The sequence below is a fragment of the Gorilla gorilla genome, chromosome 23 (genome assembly GCF_029281585.2).
Source record: "Gorilla gorilla gorilla isolate KB3781 chromosome 23, NHGRI_mGorGor1-v2.1_pri, whole genome shotgun sequence".
Taxonomy (NCBI): Eukaryota; Metazoa; Chordata; class Mammalia; order Primates; family Hominidae; genus Gorilla; species Gorilla gorilla.
The window spans coordinates 38,018,348-38,032,409 of NC_086018.1; the positions used below are offsets into that span (position 1 = coordinate 38,018,348).

The 14,062-nt window shown below is 54.1% G+C and overlaps 1 protein-coding gene across 1 annotated transcript in view; it reads left to right on the forward strand.

The window, feature by feature from the left end:
* FAM83F (family with sequence similarity 83 member F) overlaps positions 1-14,062 on the forward strand; it is a 34,961-nt gene that overhangs the window by 20,278 nt on the left and 621 nt on the right. Inside the window, exons 2-4 of the mRNA XM_004063509.5 lie at positions 4,050-4,217; positions 4,769-4,890; positions 6,168-6,844. Coding sequence (XP_004063557.2) covers positions 4,050-4,217; positions 4,769-4,890; positions 6,168-6,844 — 967 coding nt within the window. The remainder of the gene's footprint in view (positions 1-4,049; positions 4,218-4,768; positions 4,891-6,167; positions 6,845-14,062) is intronic.

The window sequence follows — 14,062 nt, forward strand, 5'->3', positions numbered from 1 at the left end:
TTCATGGGATAATGGAGATGCGAGGCCAAAGCCTATAGGATGGGCTGTCAGGCTGGAGATGCTGCGAAGAGCTGCAGTTTGAGCCCAGAGGCAGTCTGCTGGCAGAATTCCTTCCTGCCCAGGGCAGGTCAGTCTTTCTTCTACTAAGGCCTTCAGTGGATTGGACGAGACATACCCACATTATGGAGGGTAATCTGCTTTTCTCGAAGTCCAGTGATTTAAATGTTAACCTCATCCAAAAAACCACTCTCACAGAAACATCCAGAATAATGTTTGCCCAGCCAAGTGAACACATAAAATTAACTGGCACAGTACCTTTGTTTGTGCTGTGCCCTTCCCCTGAAATGCTCCCCTTGCAGGCCCGTGCTAGGCCACGTGACACCTGTACGTAGATTAGAAAAAGGTGACCCTTCCCTGGGCAGACGCAGCTCCCACTCCCCTCCTCAGCCAGTGCCCATGTGCAGGACACACTCGTGCAAGGCAGCCCAGACAACCTCCCTGCTCAATTTTCTTCCTGTTCCTTTCTCTGGGTGCCAAAGGCTTCCCGTCCTTCACAGTTCAGCTTCCTTGGTAAAGTCTTATTCTCCCCTGGCTAGAAGTAATCTCTCCGCTCACCCACTCACCCCAAACCCACATCACATGTCATGCTCTTAAAGGCATTTATCTCATTTATCTCATGTCTTCGTTATTTTGTGCAAAGGTCTTGTCATTCCAGTTGGATTAACCCCTTGAAATCAGCGTTGTAGCTTATCTGTCTTTAGGTCCTCTCTCTGCCTGTGGGGCTCAGAAAGAATTCATTCTCCCTTCATGAATGATTATCACAATATCAACCTCAAAGGAAGACTCTGAGGCAAAATTAGTATAGAGAGTTTATTTGGGCCAAGATTTAGGATGGCATCCCGGGACACACTTCCAGGTTTCCTTGGGGAGGTTCAAGTTTTTAAAGAAAAAAGGATGAAATCAGGAGAGGCGGGGACAACCAAAGCCATTGGTCAGGAAGTCTCATTGGTTTACAGAAATGACATTGTAAGTGATTGACTATACGTTGTTGTTTTTTTGTTTGTTTGTTTTTTGTTTTTGTTTTTTTTTTTTTGAGATAGAGTCTCACTCTGTCGTCTAGGCTGGACTGGAATGCAGTAGTGCTATCATGGCTCACTGCAGCCTCAACCTCATAGGCTCAAGTAATCCTCCTGCCTCAGCCTACCAAGTAGCTGGGACTACAGGCATGTGCCACCATGCCTAGCTAATTTTTGTATTGTAGAGATAGGGTTTTGCCATGTTGCCCAGGTTGGTCTGAAACTCCTGAGCTCAAGCAGTCCTCCTGTCTCAGCCTCCCAAAGTGCTGGGATTACAGGTGTAAGCCTCTGTGCCCAGCCTACCTTGTTGAACTATGGAGTGCGTAGCATTTTATGGCTACTTCGAGTCAGTCTAGAGGCCTCATACAGCAAGTGGCTTCAAGCCACTTATTAAATAATAGTAATTATTTAGCTTGAGGGAGAGTGAGACATGACTGCTATTTTATTTTATTTTATTTTATTATTTTATTATTTTATTTTATTTAAGATGGAGTCTCTCATTGTCCCCCAGGCTGGAGTGCAGTGGCACAATCTTGGCTCACTGCAACCTCCGCCTTCCTGGCTCAAGCAATTCTCCTGCTTCAGCCTCCTGAGTAGCTGGGATTACAGGCACCCGCCACCACGCCTGGCTAATTTTTGTATTTTTAGTAAAGACAGGGTTTCACCATGTTGGCCAGGCTGGTTTCAAACTCCTGGCCTCAAGTGATCCGCCCACCTCAGCCTCCCAAAGTGCTGGGATTACAGGCTTGAGCCACTGTATCTGGCTGCTGTTACATTTTAAATGCCTCCCTGGGCCTGGTAATTTAAAAGGTCTCTGATTCCTCAGATAAAACTTTTTTTTGTTTGTTTTTGTTTTTGTTTCTCAAAATGTAAGAGCTATGAAGAACTTTAAATGGTATTGTTTAGGGCAGGGCACAGGAGTCTTTAGAGTCAGGGTGATGGCAGAGCACACATGTGAAGGTGGTGACACCCCCGTGACGGAGGCTGATTGAGCGTACCTGGTGGCAGGTGCTGCACTCGGCACTTTCTTTTTTTTTTTTTTTTGAGACGGAGTCTCGCTCTTGTCACCCAGGCTGGAGTGCAATGGTACAATCTCGGCTCACTGCAACCCCCGCCTCTTGGGTTGCAATGAGCGATTCTCCTGCCTCAGCCTCCCCAGGAGCTGGGATTACAGGTGCCCGCCATCATGCCTGGCTAATGTTTGTATTTCTAGTAGAGACAGGGTTTCACCATGTTGGCCAGGCTGGCCTCAAAGCCCTGACCTCAAGTGATTCACCCGCCTCGGCCTCCCAAAGTGCTGGGATTACAGGCGTGAGCCACCATGCCCAGCCCTGCACTCAGCACTTTCATGGTGCATCTCACTAAGTCCTAGGACAACCCTTTGAGATAGGTGCAGTTATTAGCTCTATTTTGCGGCCAGAGAAGCTTGGGCCGGCTGTGGCATGGGGATACCAGCCTGGTCTGCCTGACTTTAGAGTTGGTGCTTCCAGTTTTGAAGGCAAACCGACTTCCTGGACTGTATAGCAGTTACCGTTTACTGAGGACTTATTACATGCCAGAGGTTGTGTTTGCTGCTTTACAAAGTTATCCCTAATCCTCAGGGCAAAAGTGTAAAATACAAGGTATCCTCACTTTGCAGATGAGGAAACAGAGTCTCATTAAGGTTAAGTGACTTGCCTAAGGTCACAACTAGGAAGGGGTGGATCCACAGTTAAAACAAAATCTCTCCAACCCAAAGCCGAGGACTTTTCCTCAGCATCACACGCTGGGTGTTTGGGCCAATAAGAAGGCCTTCAGCTGGAGCGTGGAGCATGGTTTGTGTAGGAAGCTGGAAGTAGCTGTGGTTAGAAAGGTGGAGCTGCCTCAGGCTGCATAAACCTTGCCTTCCAGGGTGGATAATCAGGACTGATTTTTGTAAATGAAGGGTCCTGAGCAATGACCTTGATTTGAGGATGGGGTAGTATGGGATGGACACCTGAAGGCCAAGGGAATCCAAGCCAGCCAGAGCTCTGCCTGGATCTGTGCCTGGGGAAGCACAGAGCTTCGCACAGCTGCAAGGCCATCAGCGCATCCAGGCCTGCTGAGAAAGTGATGTTTGAGCAGATGTGTGGCTCACGGAGATGAGCCCACCCCTGGCATCTCAGTGATGGCATCTCCTTGTGCCTGCTTGTTTTTCTAGGGTGTCAGGAGCAACTTTCCTCAGGCCCCTAGATCTCCCATGATATGGCTTCTTTATTCCATTTTATTTATTTATTTGAGACAGTCTCTATCACCCAGGCTGGAGTGCAATGGCACGATCTCGGCTAACTGCAACCTCCACCTCCTGGGTTCAAGTAATTCTCCTGCCTCAGCCTCCCCAGTAGCTGGCATTACAGGTGCCTGCCACCATGCCTGGCTAATTTTGTTTTTGTTTTGTTTTTTTTTTTTTGCTCTTATTGCCCTGGCTGGAATGCAACAGCACAATCTTGGCTCACTGCAAACTCTGCCTCCAGGTTCAGGCAATTATCCTGCCTCAGCCTCCCAAGTAGCTGGGATTACAGGTGCCTGCTACCATGCCCAGCCCATTTTTTGTATTTTTAATAGAGGGTTTCACCATGTTGGCCAGGCTGGTCTCAAACTCCTGACCTCAGGTGATCCACCTGCCTTGGCCTCCCAAAGTGCTAGGATTACAGATGTGAGCCACCTCGCCTGGCCCTGATACAGTTTCTTAAGAGCTGCTGGAAGACCCCCAGGATGGGGAGGTGGGGATTTGTCCAGGATGAAGTACAAGCACACAGCCTGCACCCCCTGGCCCATCTCCAGGGCTCAGATATGCTCAAAGGTCGGGGGACGTGGAAATCCAGGAATGGTGCAGGTGGAGTTTTTGACTTTTGGCCACCAGTGACCCCAGGGCGAGGTGGTACCATCTGAGCAGGGCATGCCTCTGTGGGCGTGTAGACACCGTGTGCCTCACCAGTGCCTTTCCCCATCCAGGTCATTGCTGTGGTCATGGACCTCTTCACTGATGGTGATATCTTTCAAGACATTGTGGATGCTGCCTGCAAGCGCCGGGTCCCAGTGTACATCATCCTGGACGAGGCAGGAGTGAAGTATTTCCTGGAGATGTGTCAGGACCTGCAGCTCACTGACTTCCGGATTCGGGTAAGTTGCACCACTGGGGTGGAAAGTGGACAGGAGATGAGAAAGAGACTACCTCTGCCCCGTCCTGCAGCTCCCCCCTGCCTCTTCCCTGAATGGGGGCTCAGGCGAACTTCAAGATCTCAACACCTTTCCTTTTGTTGAAAGTCAAGCCTTTAACCTTGGCTTTACTGTTAACTACGGAATCATATGCCCAGTTTCAATTTTATCCCTAGGCTGCTGAGACTGAAGGAGGCAGCTCTGGGCTGGTCCTGGGGTGCTTAGCCTGCAGAATCACTGACTTCAAAGTGAGGGCTGTTGTTCTCTTCTGGGGCCTTTTGAGAAGAGGCAGGAACCACCCTGGGCTTGTCCATGCCTGAAGCAAGATTTGGGGACTTCTTCCTGCTCGCCAAAGAGGGTTCCCTATGGAAGGCTGTAGGAAGCAGAGCGTCTAGTGAAGACAGGAGCCTGTTGGCAGGGTCCATACACAAGGGAGCTCTTCCTCTGCAGAAGCAAGGACCTGGCACAGAGGCTGGCCCAACCCAGGTGACAGGGCCTTCTACTCTTCCCAACAGAACATCCGTGTCCGCTCTGTGACAGGCGTCGGCTTCTACATGCCCATGGGGAGGATCAAGGGGACCCTGTCATCAAGGTTCCTGATGGTGGATGGTGACAAAGTGGCCACTGGATCTTACAGGTGAGTTGGGCCGGGTCAAAGAAGGGCCCAGGAGGCCCTGATTCCAGGTAGGTGTTCAGGAAGATGCCAGACTGGAGCCTCCGTCATCATGAGTTGTAACAGGGATCATCTGACGCAATAGCAAAGGACAGCTTTCTGCCCAGTCCCTTCCCTCAAACTTCCTGGTTGATGGATTATTCTAGAAAGAGGGTCAACTCTTCCTAGGCATTACGCACTGTCTGCTTTTCATGGTCCATTTGCAGCCGGTTGCATTTTGAGGCTAGTCATTAGGTAGGAGAAGCAGGAAGTGGGATGCACCAGATCTGGAAAGAAACGGGAAGGTGTGGTGTGCAGGGAATGTCGCCAGAATTTTTTTTTTTTTTTTTTTGAGATGGAGTCTTGCTCTGTTGCCCAGGCTGGACTGCAGTGGCGTGATCTCGGCTCACTGCAACCTCTGCCTCCCGGATTCAAGCGATTCTCCTGCCTCAGCCTCCCGAGTAGCTGGGATTACAGGTGCCTACCACCATGCCCAGCTAATTTTTGTATTTTTAGTAGAGAAGGGATTTCACCATGTTGGCCAGGCTGGTCTCGAACTTTTGACCTCAAGTGATCCGCCCGCCTCAGCCTCCCAAAATGCTGAGATTACAGGTGTGAGCCTGGCCTCAGAATTCTGATTTTAAAATAATTTACCAGGAACACGAGAGACTGTATCTGTGTAATCTCTGCCCTCCAAGTAAATTAAAATATAGGTGACGAGAAGAGAGACCTGAGCACATGAAACAGTGAATAGCAGGGTAAGTCCTGTCACATGGTCAGAGTATGGGTTTCTGCAGACACTAAATGCTTAAAAAAATCAGAAAAGAACCAATACAGAGTAGAATAATATTCATAATAGTGGCAGCTGCAGTTACTATTTTTTAAATGTGTGTTTGTGCCAGGGACTGAGCTAAATGTTTTATATGAGTTACTTCATTTGCGCCTCACAACAACCCTGTGAACATATGTCCTGGGAGCCCCAGCTTACAAGGCACACGAGAATATAAACCAGGTTTGAATGCAGGCCTGACTTCCCATGCTCTTTCCCTGCACCCACTGCCTGCTTGCTTCATTTGAGGCCAAGCTCTGGGGAAAGGGAGGCTACGGGTGGGTGGAGGGAGTCCAGTCCAGCGTGTGGCCCACAAGGAGCCGTACACCTGCGGCAAGGGTCTGGCCACAGCGGAGGGGCAGGTGGGGGCGGGGGCAGGGCAAGAGAGAGGCCTGGGCACATGTGTCTTGCTTTTCTGTCCCCATGTTCCCAGGTTCACCTGGAGTTCCTCCCATGTGGACAGAAACCTCCTCCTGCTCCTGACAGGGCAGAACGTGGAGCCCTTTGACACGGAGTTCCGGGAGCTGTACGCCATCTCCGAGGAGGTGGACTTGTACCGGCAGCTGAGCCTGGCGGGCAGGGTTGGCCTCCATTACTCCTCCACTGTGGCTCGAAAGCTTATCAACCCCAAGTACGCCTTGGTGTCAGGCTGCCGCCACCCGCCTGGGGAGATGATGCGCTGGGCTGCCCGGCAACAGCGGGAGGCGGGCGGCAACCCGGAGGGGCAGGAGGAGGGCGCCAGCGGTGGCGAGTCGGCCCGGCGCCTGGAGAGCTTCCTGAAAGACCTGGTTACAGTGGAGCAGGTGCTGCCCCCCGTGGAGCCCATCCCCTTGGGAGAGCTGAGCCGGAAGGACGGTAGGATGGTCTCTCACACGCACAGAGACCTGAAGCCCAAATCCCGAGAGGCACCCAGCCGAAATGGCATGGGAGAAGCGGCCCGGGGGGAGGCCGCCCCTGCCAGGCGCTTCAGCAGCAGGCTCTTCAGTCGCCGAGCCAAGAGGCCTGCGGCGCCCAATGGCATGGCCAGCTCTGTCTCCACCGAGACCTTCTCTGAAGTGGAGTTTCTGACGGGGAAGAGGCCCAACGAGAATTCCAGTGCTGACATCTCAGGTGAGCCCTCTTCCCTCTGGCCTGGTGCCTCCCCGGGCCTCTGGCCCTGGCCCCGCATCGGCTCTTATCCAGGAGCACTGCCTCATACCTGCAGAGGAGTAGATTCCATCTGTGGGCACAGAGAGGGCAGGAGCTCTGGGATTCCGGGGTCCTTGGTTCCCATTCTGGCCCCGGCCGTTAGCTGCCTCGCGGCCTTGGGCAAGTCCTGCAGTTCTGAGTTTCATTTTCCTCTTCTCTGAAAAAAGAGAAGGATTCCAGGCTTGGCATGGGGGGGTCTCAGAGCTTCTAATGCTACTGCTAGAAGGCATTCAGATCAGCCCTCATGGTAACCCAACAAATCAAATAAGCTGAGAAACTTTCTCCTTTGTAAGTGAAGAAACGGGGGCTCCGCACAGTGGGGTGCATGGCTGCGGCTCGACCCTGGCTCTGAGTTGAGGGCTCTTTCTAGCAAACCTTCTTCCTTGCCAGATCACCTATTGTCAGGATCTCACCTGGTTAGACACACCCCATCCTCCCCTGTACCCTCCTGGTGCCCTGACCCGGTTTCCTGTCTCTGTGACGGGCAGTCCGACTTGGTTTCTCCACGTCCCTCTGCTGAGTGCTGTCTGCCCAGCTGCTTGTCCCTGGGTGGGATTGTTCCATGGCAGCATCTTTCTGGGCATCTCTCTGGGATCCCCAGGAGGCCCTGGACTTTATGTCTCTCTCTGCAGCAGTCTCCGGGGTGGCCTTTCAGGTGGCTGGTGGCGGTGCCTTTCTCATCTCTGCATCCCTGAGTCAGGGGACTTTCCATGGTGGGGTTTCTCCCTCCATCACTGTGGAGCCCAGTGATGAGAACTGGGCTCTGGCTGGCCAGGTGGGCGATGGCAGGGCCTGAGGTCTTGTGTGCCTGGCCCAAGGGCTCCCAGGACTCCTGCATTCCTGCACACCAGCTTTAACCAGATTGTGATGGCGTGAGAGCAGGGAGCACAAGTGTCATCCCCTCTGCTAATTCCCCAGCACTGCTTTGGAGTCTGACACATTCTGTGCTCAGGAAATGTTGGCTAACTTTGCTTCTTGGAGTTGGAACAGGCCTGGGCGCCTCTGTGGCTGTGGGCACAGTGGGAGTGTCAGGGCGTTCCTTCCGTTTGGCCTGGAGACGTTGACTGAGCTGCTGGCCTGCCAGGTCCTGCACAGGCACTCTCTCTCCCCTTCTGCCCCCACAACCACCCTTCAAGCACAGAGGTGGCAGGTGGCTCGGAGAGGTGAATGAAGTGGTCCCAGGTCACAGGAAGTGGTAGTAAGGCCAGGATTCAAGACCAGGCATGGGCACAGCCATGTTCTGTCAGGGGAGGGGTGGCTGGCCCCATCCCCATTCCTCCTGGGCTCCCTGGCTCCCCTAACATCAGCTGCTGCTGCTGCTGCTGCTCTGTACCTCTGGTTTGGAGGAAGGGTTGCCATGGTGAACACCTGGCAAGGGAGGGAGGGGAAGAGGGGAAGGAGGGGGAAGAGGGGAAGGAGGGGGTGAGCCGACAGCAGCAAGGGCTATTTCCCGAGTCCTGACTGAAGTGGAGTGGAAGCTTTCTCTTCCTTCAGCCCCTCGCCCTGAGGTGCAGTTTCCATGGAAACTCAAAGCCCATTGTCTTGTCCCTTCCCGCTGCCTTCTGCGTGTCCCTCCACATCCATGTCCCTGCTCCCACATCTCGGGTGGTCACGGCGGCCCTGCCCCTGCTGCCGCTCTCTGGTGTCTGCACACGGTGCCCAGGAGCCAGCCTTGCAGACACAGACGGTGCCCTTGGGAAGCTCCTCTCCAGGGCACCTGATGCTGGGATAGAGAGAGAGAGGGAATAGTGAGGGCGAGGGCACGGACAGCCAGGAAGGTCCGGGGATGCCCGGAACCATCATCCCGTTCTTCGTCCGTCCTTTAGACGAACACAGAGCAGCCTCCTCCGGTAAGGCTTCTGCCCACCTGGGTGGGCGCCCAGTACCTGCAGCCCTGAAATTCACGCACCTTTCCTCTCCCTCCCAAGGCCTGAGGGAGAAGCAGCAGCTCCTCTCCTGTCTTTTGCTGGTTTTGTTTGTTTTTAAGACAACGTCTCGCTGGAGTGCAGTGGTGCGACCACAGCTCATTGCAACCTCAACCGCCTGGGTTCAAGCGATTCTCCCATCTCAGCCTCCTGAGTAGCTGGGATCAGAGGTGTGTGTCACCATGCCTGGCTAATTTTTTAAATTGTTTGTATAGACAGGGTCTCTCATCATGTTGCCCAGGCTGGTCTCCTGGCCTCAAGTGATCCTCCTACCTCTGGGCCTCCCAAAGCACTGGGATTATAGGCACAAGCCACCATGCCTGGCCAGGAGCTCCTCTCCTAAGAGGCCCTTTTTCACGGCCTCCAGCTTCCCACACCATGGCCAAGTGGGGCTGCTTCAGTGTCTCCCCTCAGGCAGCAGCAGCTAAGCAGCCAGGACTGCATATGTGAGAAGGTGGGCCCCTGACAGCATGGGGCGCCCACGGTGGGAATCAGTGAGAACCTGAGCTCCTGCCTTTGGGCCCCGATGCAGGGAAAGTGTCCCCTTCCCCTGGTAAATGTTCAGAACCTCCCAGAGCAGCTGCCACCTGGCTCTCAATTCGGGACACATTGCTCCCTGTACCCAGGACACATCCGTCCCCTCCCTGGGGCTGTGTCCTCATCTAGAAGGGGGGGGGGGGAGTGCACTATTGAGGGTTTCCAAGGTCCCCTGGAGTTCAGATTCTGCCTCTGTTCTTTCTGTCTCTGCTGCCCTCTTGTCAAGGGAGAACCTGGGTTGATGACAGTTTCTGTCATAAGAGAAAAAATAGAAAAAGCTCAGAGCTGACAGCCTGTAAAATTGCTTGATAAGGAGTATATAGTTGTCAAACAGCATGCAAATTTTTGCAAACCCAGGTGTGGCCCTTGGGAGAACCTTAGGGAAGTTGCTTCCTCCTTTCTGGCTGGGGATCCAGCTGGGGGCCAGGGGTGCCCAGCGGTTTCAAGGCTCACGGCGCACTCTGGTGGCAGAAGCTAGGCGCCTCTTCCTTCTACGTCTTCCCTCCGCCCTCGCCTCCTGCTGGGAGTGTTCATCCCTTATTCTGGAGCTACTGTGCCCTCCGCACAGGCTCCCTGGGTCAGGGACCCCCAAACTCACAGAGCAGCCTCAGTGGAGAGCCTTGGTAAAAATGCAACGAGGCCAGGTGCGGTGGCTCATGCCTGTAATCCCAGTGCTTTGGGAGGCTGAGCTGGGAAGATCCCTTGAGCCCAGGAGTTCCAGACTAGCCTGGGCAACATAGCAAGTCCCCAACTCTTAAAAAAAAAAATTAATTAGCTGGGGGTAGTGCCGTGTGCCTGTAGTCCCAGCTACTTGGGAGGTGGAGGCAGGAGGATCACTTGAGCCTGGGAAGTCGAGGCTGCAGTCAGCTGTGATTGTGCCACTGCACTCCAGTCTGGATGACAGAGAGACCCTGTCTCAAAAAAATAAAAGTAAAAGTAAATACAAATTTTAAAATGCAACAAATACGCTTGGGGAGGCCGAGGCGGTTGGATCACCTGAGGTCAGGAGTTCGAGACCAGCCTGGCCAACATGGTGAAACCCTGTCTCTACTAAAAATACAAAAATTAGCTGGGCATGGTGGGAGGTGCCTGTAATCCCAGCTACTTGGGAGGCTGAAGCAGGAGAATCCCTTGAACCCAGGAGGCAGAGGCTGCAGTGAGCTGAGATCACACCAGCCTGGGTGACAGAGCGAGACTCCATCTCAAAATAATAATAATAGAATTTTTAAAGATAAAAATAAAATCCAACAAATAGAGTCTGTACCACTGGGCAGGGCTTAGGAATCTGCATTTTAAATTAGGGCCCTCATTTTCCAGTGTAGCTGCCCAGTGCAGAGGGTCCTCAGACCAGCCGACTCCGTGGCGACTGAGGAAACACAGATGAGGCCCTGCCCTTTGAGTGCTGCCAGCCTAGGGGAGGAGATCCCTGTGCTGTGCCTGAGACCCCACCCAGTTCCCCCAGGGAGATGACTGGGAAATGGCCAACACTTTTGAAGTGGTGAGAGACATGGTGCCATACTCCATCACATGGAACTGGCGTCCTCCTCGCTGCCATCCTGCTTGATGACAGCATCTCACAATGAGACCCCTGAGGTTCAGAGAGGCCAGGCCCTGTGTCCGTGGCTGCCCAGGGAGAAAGGGCAGTGTGATCTCCTGCCTCCCCAGCCTTCTGCAGATATCATGGCCATCTCCAGGAGGCTAGGATCGGCACCGTTTCCCTGCACCTTTAAAGACTGTTTGGGCCCGGCGTGGTGGCTCATGCCTGTAATCCCAGCACTTTTGGAGGCCTAGGTGGGCAGATCATGAGGTCAGGAGATCAAGATCATCCTGGCTAACACGGTGAAATCCCGTCTCTACTAAAAATACAAAAAATTAGCCAGGCATGGTGGCACTTGCCTGTAGTCCCAGCTATGCGGGAGGCTGAAACAGGAGAATCTCTTAAACCCGGGAGGCGGAGGTTGCAGTGAGTGGAGATCACACCACTGCACTCCAGCCTGGGTGACACAGCAGGAATCTGTCTCAAAAAACAAAACAAAACAAACAAAAAAAACTGTTTGGAAGAGCCAGAGCCCCAAATAGAGGACCAGCCCTTTCCCACGGTGTTGTGGGGGCCAAGAGGAAGACGACAGCAGCAACTTGCTTCCCAGAGTGCCTCGGGGTCCTTTCCTGCCCCAGAGTCCCTGGGCCTGTGCTTTGCTTCCCAGTTTCTCTGAGGTGACCTGCAGTGACAGTCCCTTTCCAGAACTCTCCTGGGGTCCCTGGATTTATGTGTGGTTGGCCCCCTGGCTGGCAGTGTGGTCTGGCTCTGTAGAGCTGTGGCTGCCAGGCCGCTGGATTGGGGGACTTGTTCTCCTGTGTCATCCCTTGGGGCCACAGGTCTCAGATCTCTCTCTTGCTCTTGCTGCATCTAGTGCATCTGCTGCTGTTATTACTGTTGTTACTAGGATTGTGCTAAACCCCTAAGTAGCTCGCCATTGCTGTCTCATGCATTTTATTCAAGTGTCTACGAAGTGTCTGCTCTGTGCCAGGCCCTGCTCTAAGTTCCTGGCACAGCTGTGAACAGAATGAACATGGTCCCTGCTTTTATGGAGCATGTTACCCTGGGGAGAGACGAGGATTAGGGGAGGATGACCCTTCTATAAAGGGTGCCAGGGAAGGCCTCTCTAACCAAGGAGCCTCGGAGCAAGACTTCAATGGAAGGAGAGGGCCCTGTGGACATCTGACGGAAGACTCTTCCAGATACAGGGAATGCGAAGCCCTGGAGCCTGTGCATGCGGTTTGCACATCATTGTCCTTGTCATGGCTTCCGTGTGGGTGACCTCTGCCTCCCTCTCTCCCGCACCACCTCACCTGCCAGCAAACCAGACTGACTGCAGGTCCCGAGTGCCCCAGGCTGCCACCCTCACCCCATGCTTACATCACATGGCTCTGCTCCGCTGAGCGGCCCCTCCTCCCACCCTGCACCCGTTTTCAGCTCCACCTCGGCGTCACCTCTGAAGCTCCCAGGCCACGCATACTTTGTAAAAAAGACTATTCTGGCCATTTATACACCTTCCCTGTTCACCTGAGCAGGGCTGACTCCCCACACGTGGTCAGCTCCCAATATGTGAGCACTCAGGGAATGACAAGGGACACAGAGTTTGTCCTCAAGCCAAGCCAGTTTCTCTGTCCTGTCCGGGGCTAGGAAATGAATTCTGAGTCTAGGTGCTGTCTCCAGGCTTTCACCCTGCCTTACAAAAAAGTGGGGAGCATGGTGCTGGTGAAGACGGGCCCTGCCCCTGCCTTGCCAGGCTTCTCCCGGAGGCAGCCAGCCGGGTGGTGTGCAGGCTTGGGAAGCAGCTACCCCCACCACCACCCCCCACCATCCCACCCCCAGCTACACCGCCTCCCCTGTTTAACGATCTGGAGGTTGATTTGCTTACCTGCCTCCAAAATGCTGCTGCCTCTGGGGAGGAACTGACATCTGCTTAGTGGGCCACACAAATCAAACCAGCTGATGGGGGGAAATGGGGACAAATGTGTCCACTGCAGCAGTGAGTGACTCTAAGACGGCCGCATTTCATCCCACTAGCAGAGCCGCCCCAGACGCGCTCAGCACCACTGCGGAAAGTGACCCCCAGCGCCTTGGCCATGGAGCCCTTGGGGCGCAGCCTCCTGCCCAAAGGTGGGGGAACACCCTTAATGAGGGTGCAGCAGATTTGTGGTCAGTCCTGAAGAGCTCATTCAGTCTGCCTGGATGGATGAGGCCCGAGGCCGTGGGTCACAGTGCAGTGGGCAGGAGCAGCAGCCTGTGTGGCAGGGCAGGGCTCCAAGTTGGGCTCTGTTCAGTGGGTCCTGCTCATGGCCCAGGAGAGGAGGCAGACATGGCCTTAATTAAATTCACAGCTGAAGTGATACTGGAAGGTTGTGTGAGCACCAGGGAGGCAGCCCTCGCTGTGTAGAGGGGAACTGGCAGGAAATAACACGAGTGCCTTCCACCTGGGGAAAGGCAGCCAGCGCTCCGAGGACATGGGCTCCCTGCTCCAGCGCCCGACACCTCGCAGGCCTGCAGGTGTCAGGCCTGCCTCGCTATTCCCCTGCACTCCCTCTGGAGGTCCGAGAGCAGGAATCCAGCCAAAGGAACCGCAGGCCTCATCTCAGGACTGTAAAGAGAGTGGGAAGGAATGGTAGAGGCCTGGGGAAGAGGAGAAATCAGGTTCTCTGGCGGGGGGCGGGGGGCAGCTTTCTCTCCCCCTTCCCTCCCTACAGGCAGCGCGTTCCTCTCCGTCCTCCCTTCAAAGCCGCGTCCTAAGCAGTGTGATCCACCCCACGGTGGCAGCTCTTGGCCAGCGCCAGCCTTTCCTGAGGCGCCAGCTTTCCTTCTTCCAGCCTAGGCGGCCTGTGGCAGAAGGAGCTGGAACTGGACCGGGAAGGCCAGGCTCTGGCACTGTCGCTGGCTGGCTCCGGGAGCTGTGGGCACCTCAGCGGTAGAATGGGGCAGCCCGGGAGGGGAACCAGAGAGAAGGACCGCAGTCTTACTTTGCAGGCAGTGGAGCTGCATGTACTAGCTGGTAGTGAGCGGCCTCTTGGCTAGACGTGTGTGTGTGTGTGTGTGTGTATGTGTGAAAGCAAGTTTATTAGAAAAGTAAAGAAACAAAAGAATGGCTAGTCTGTAGACAGAGCAGCCAAGACTTTGGAC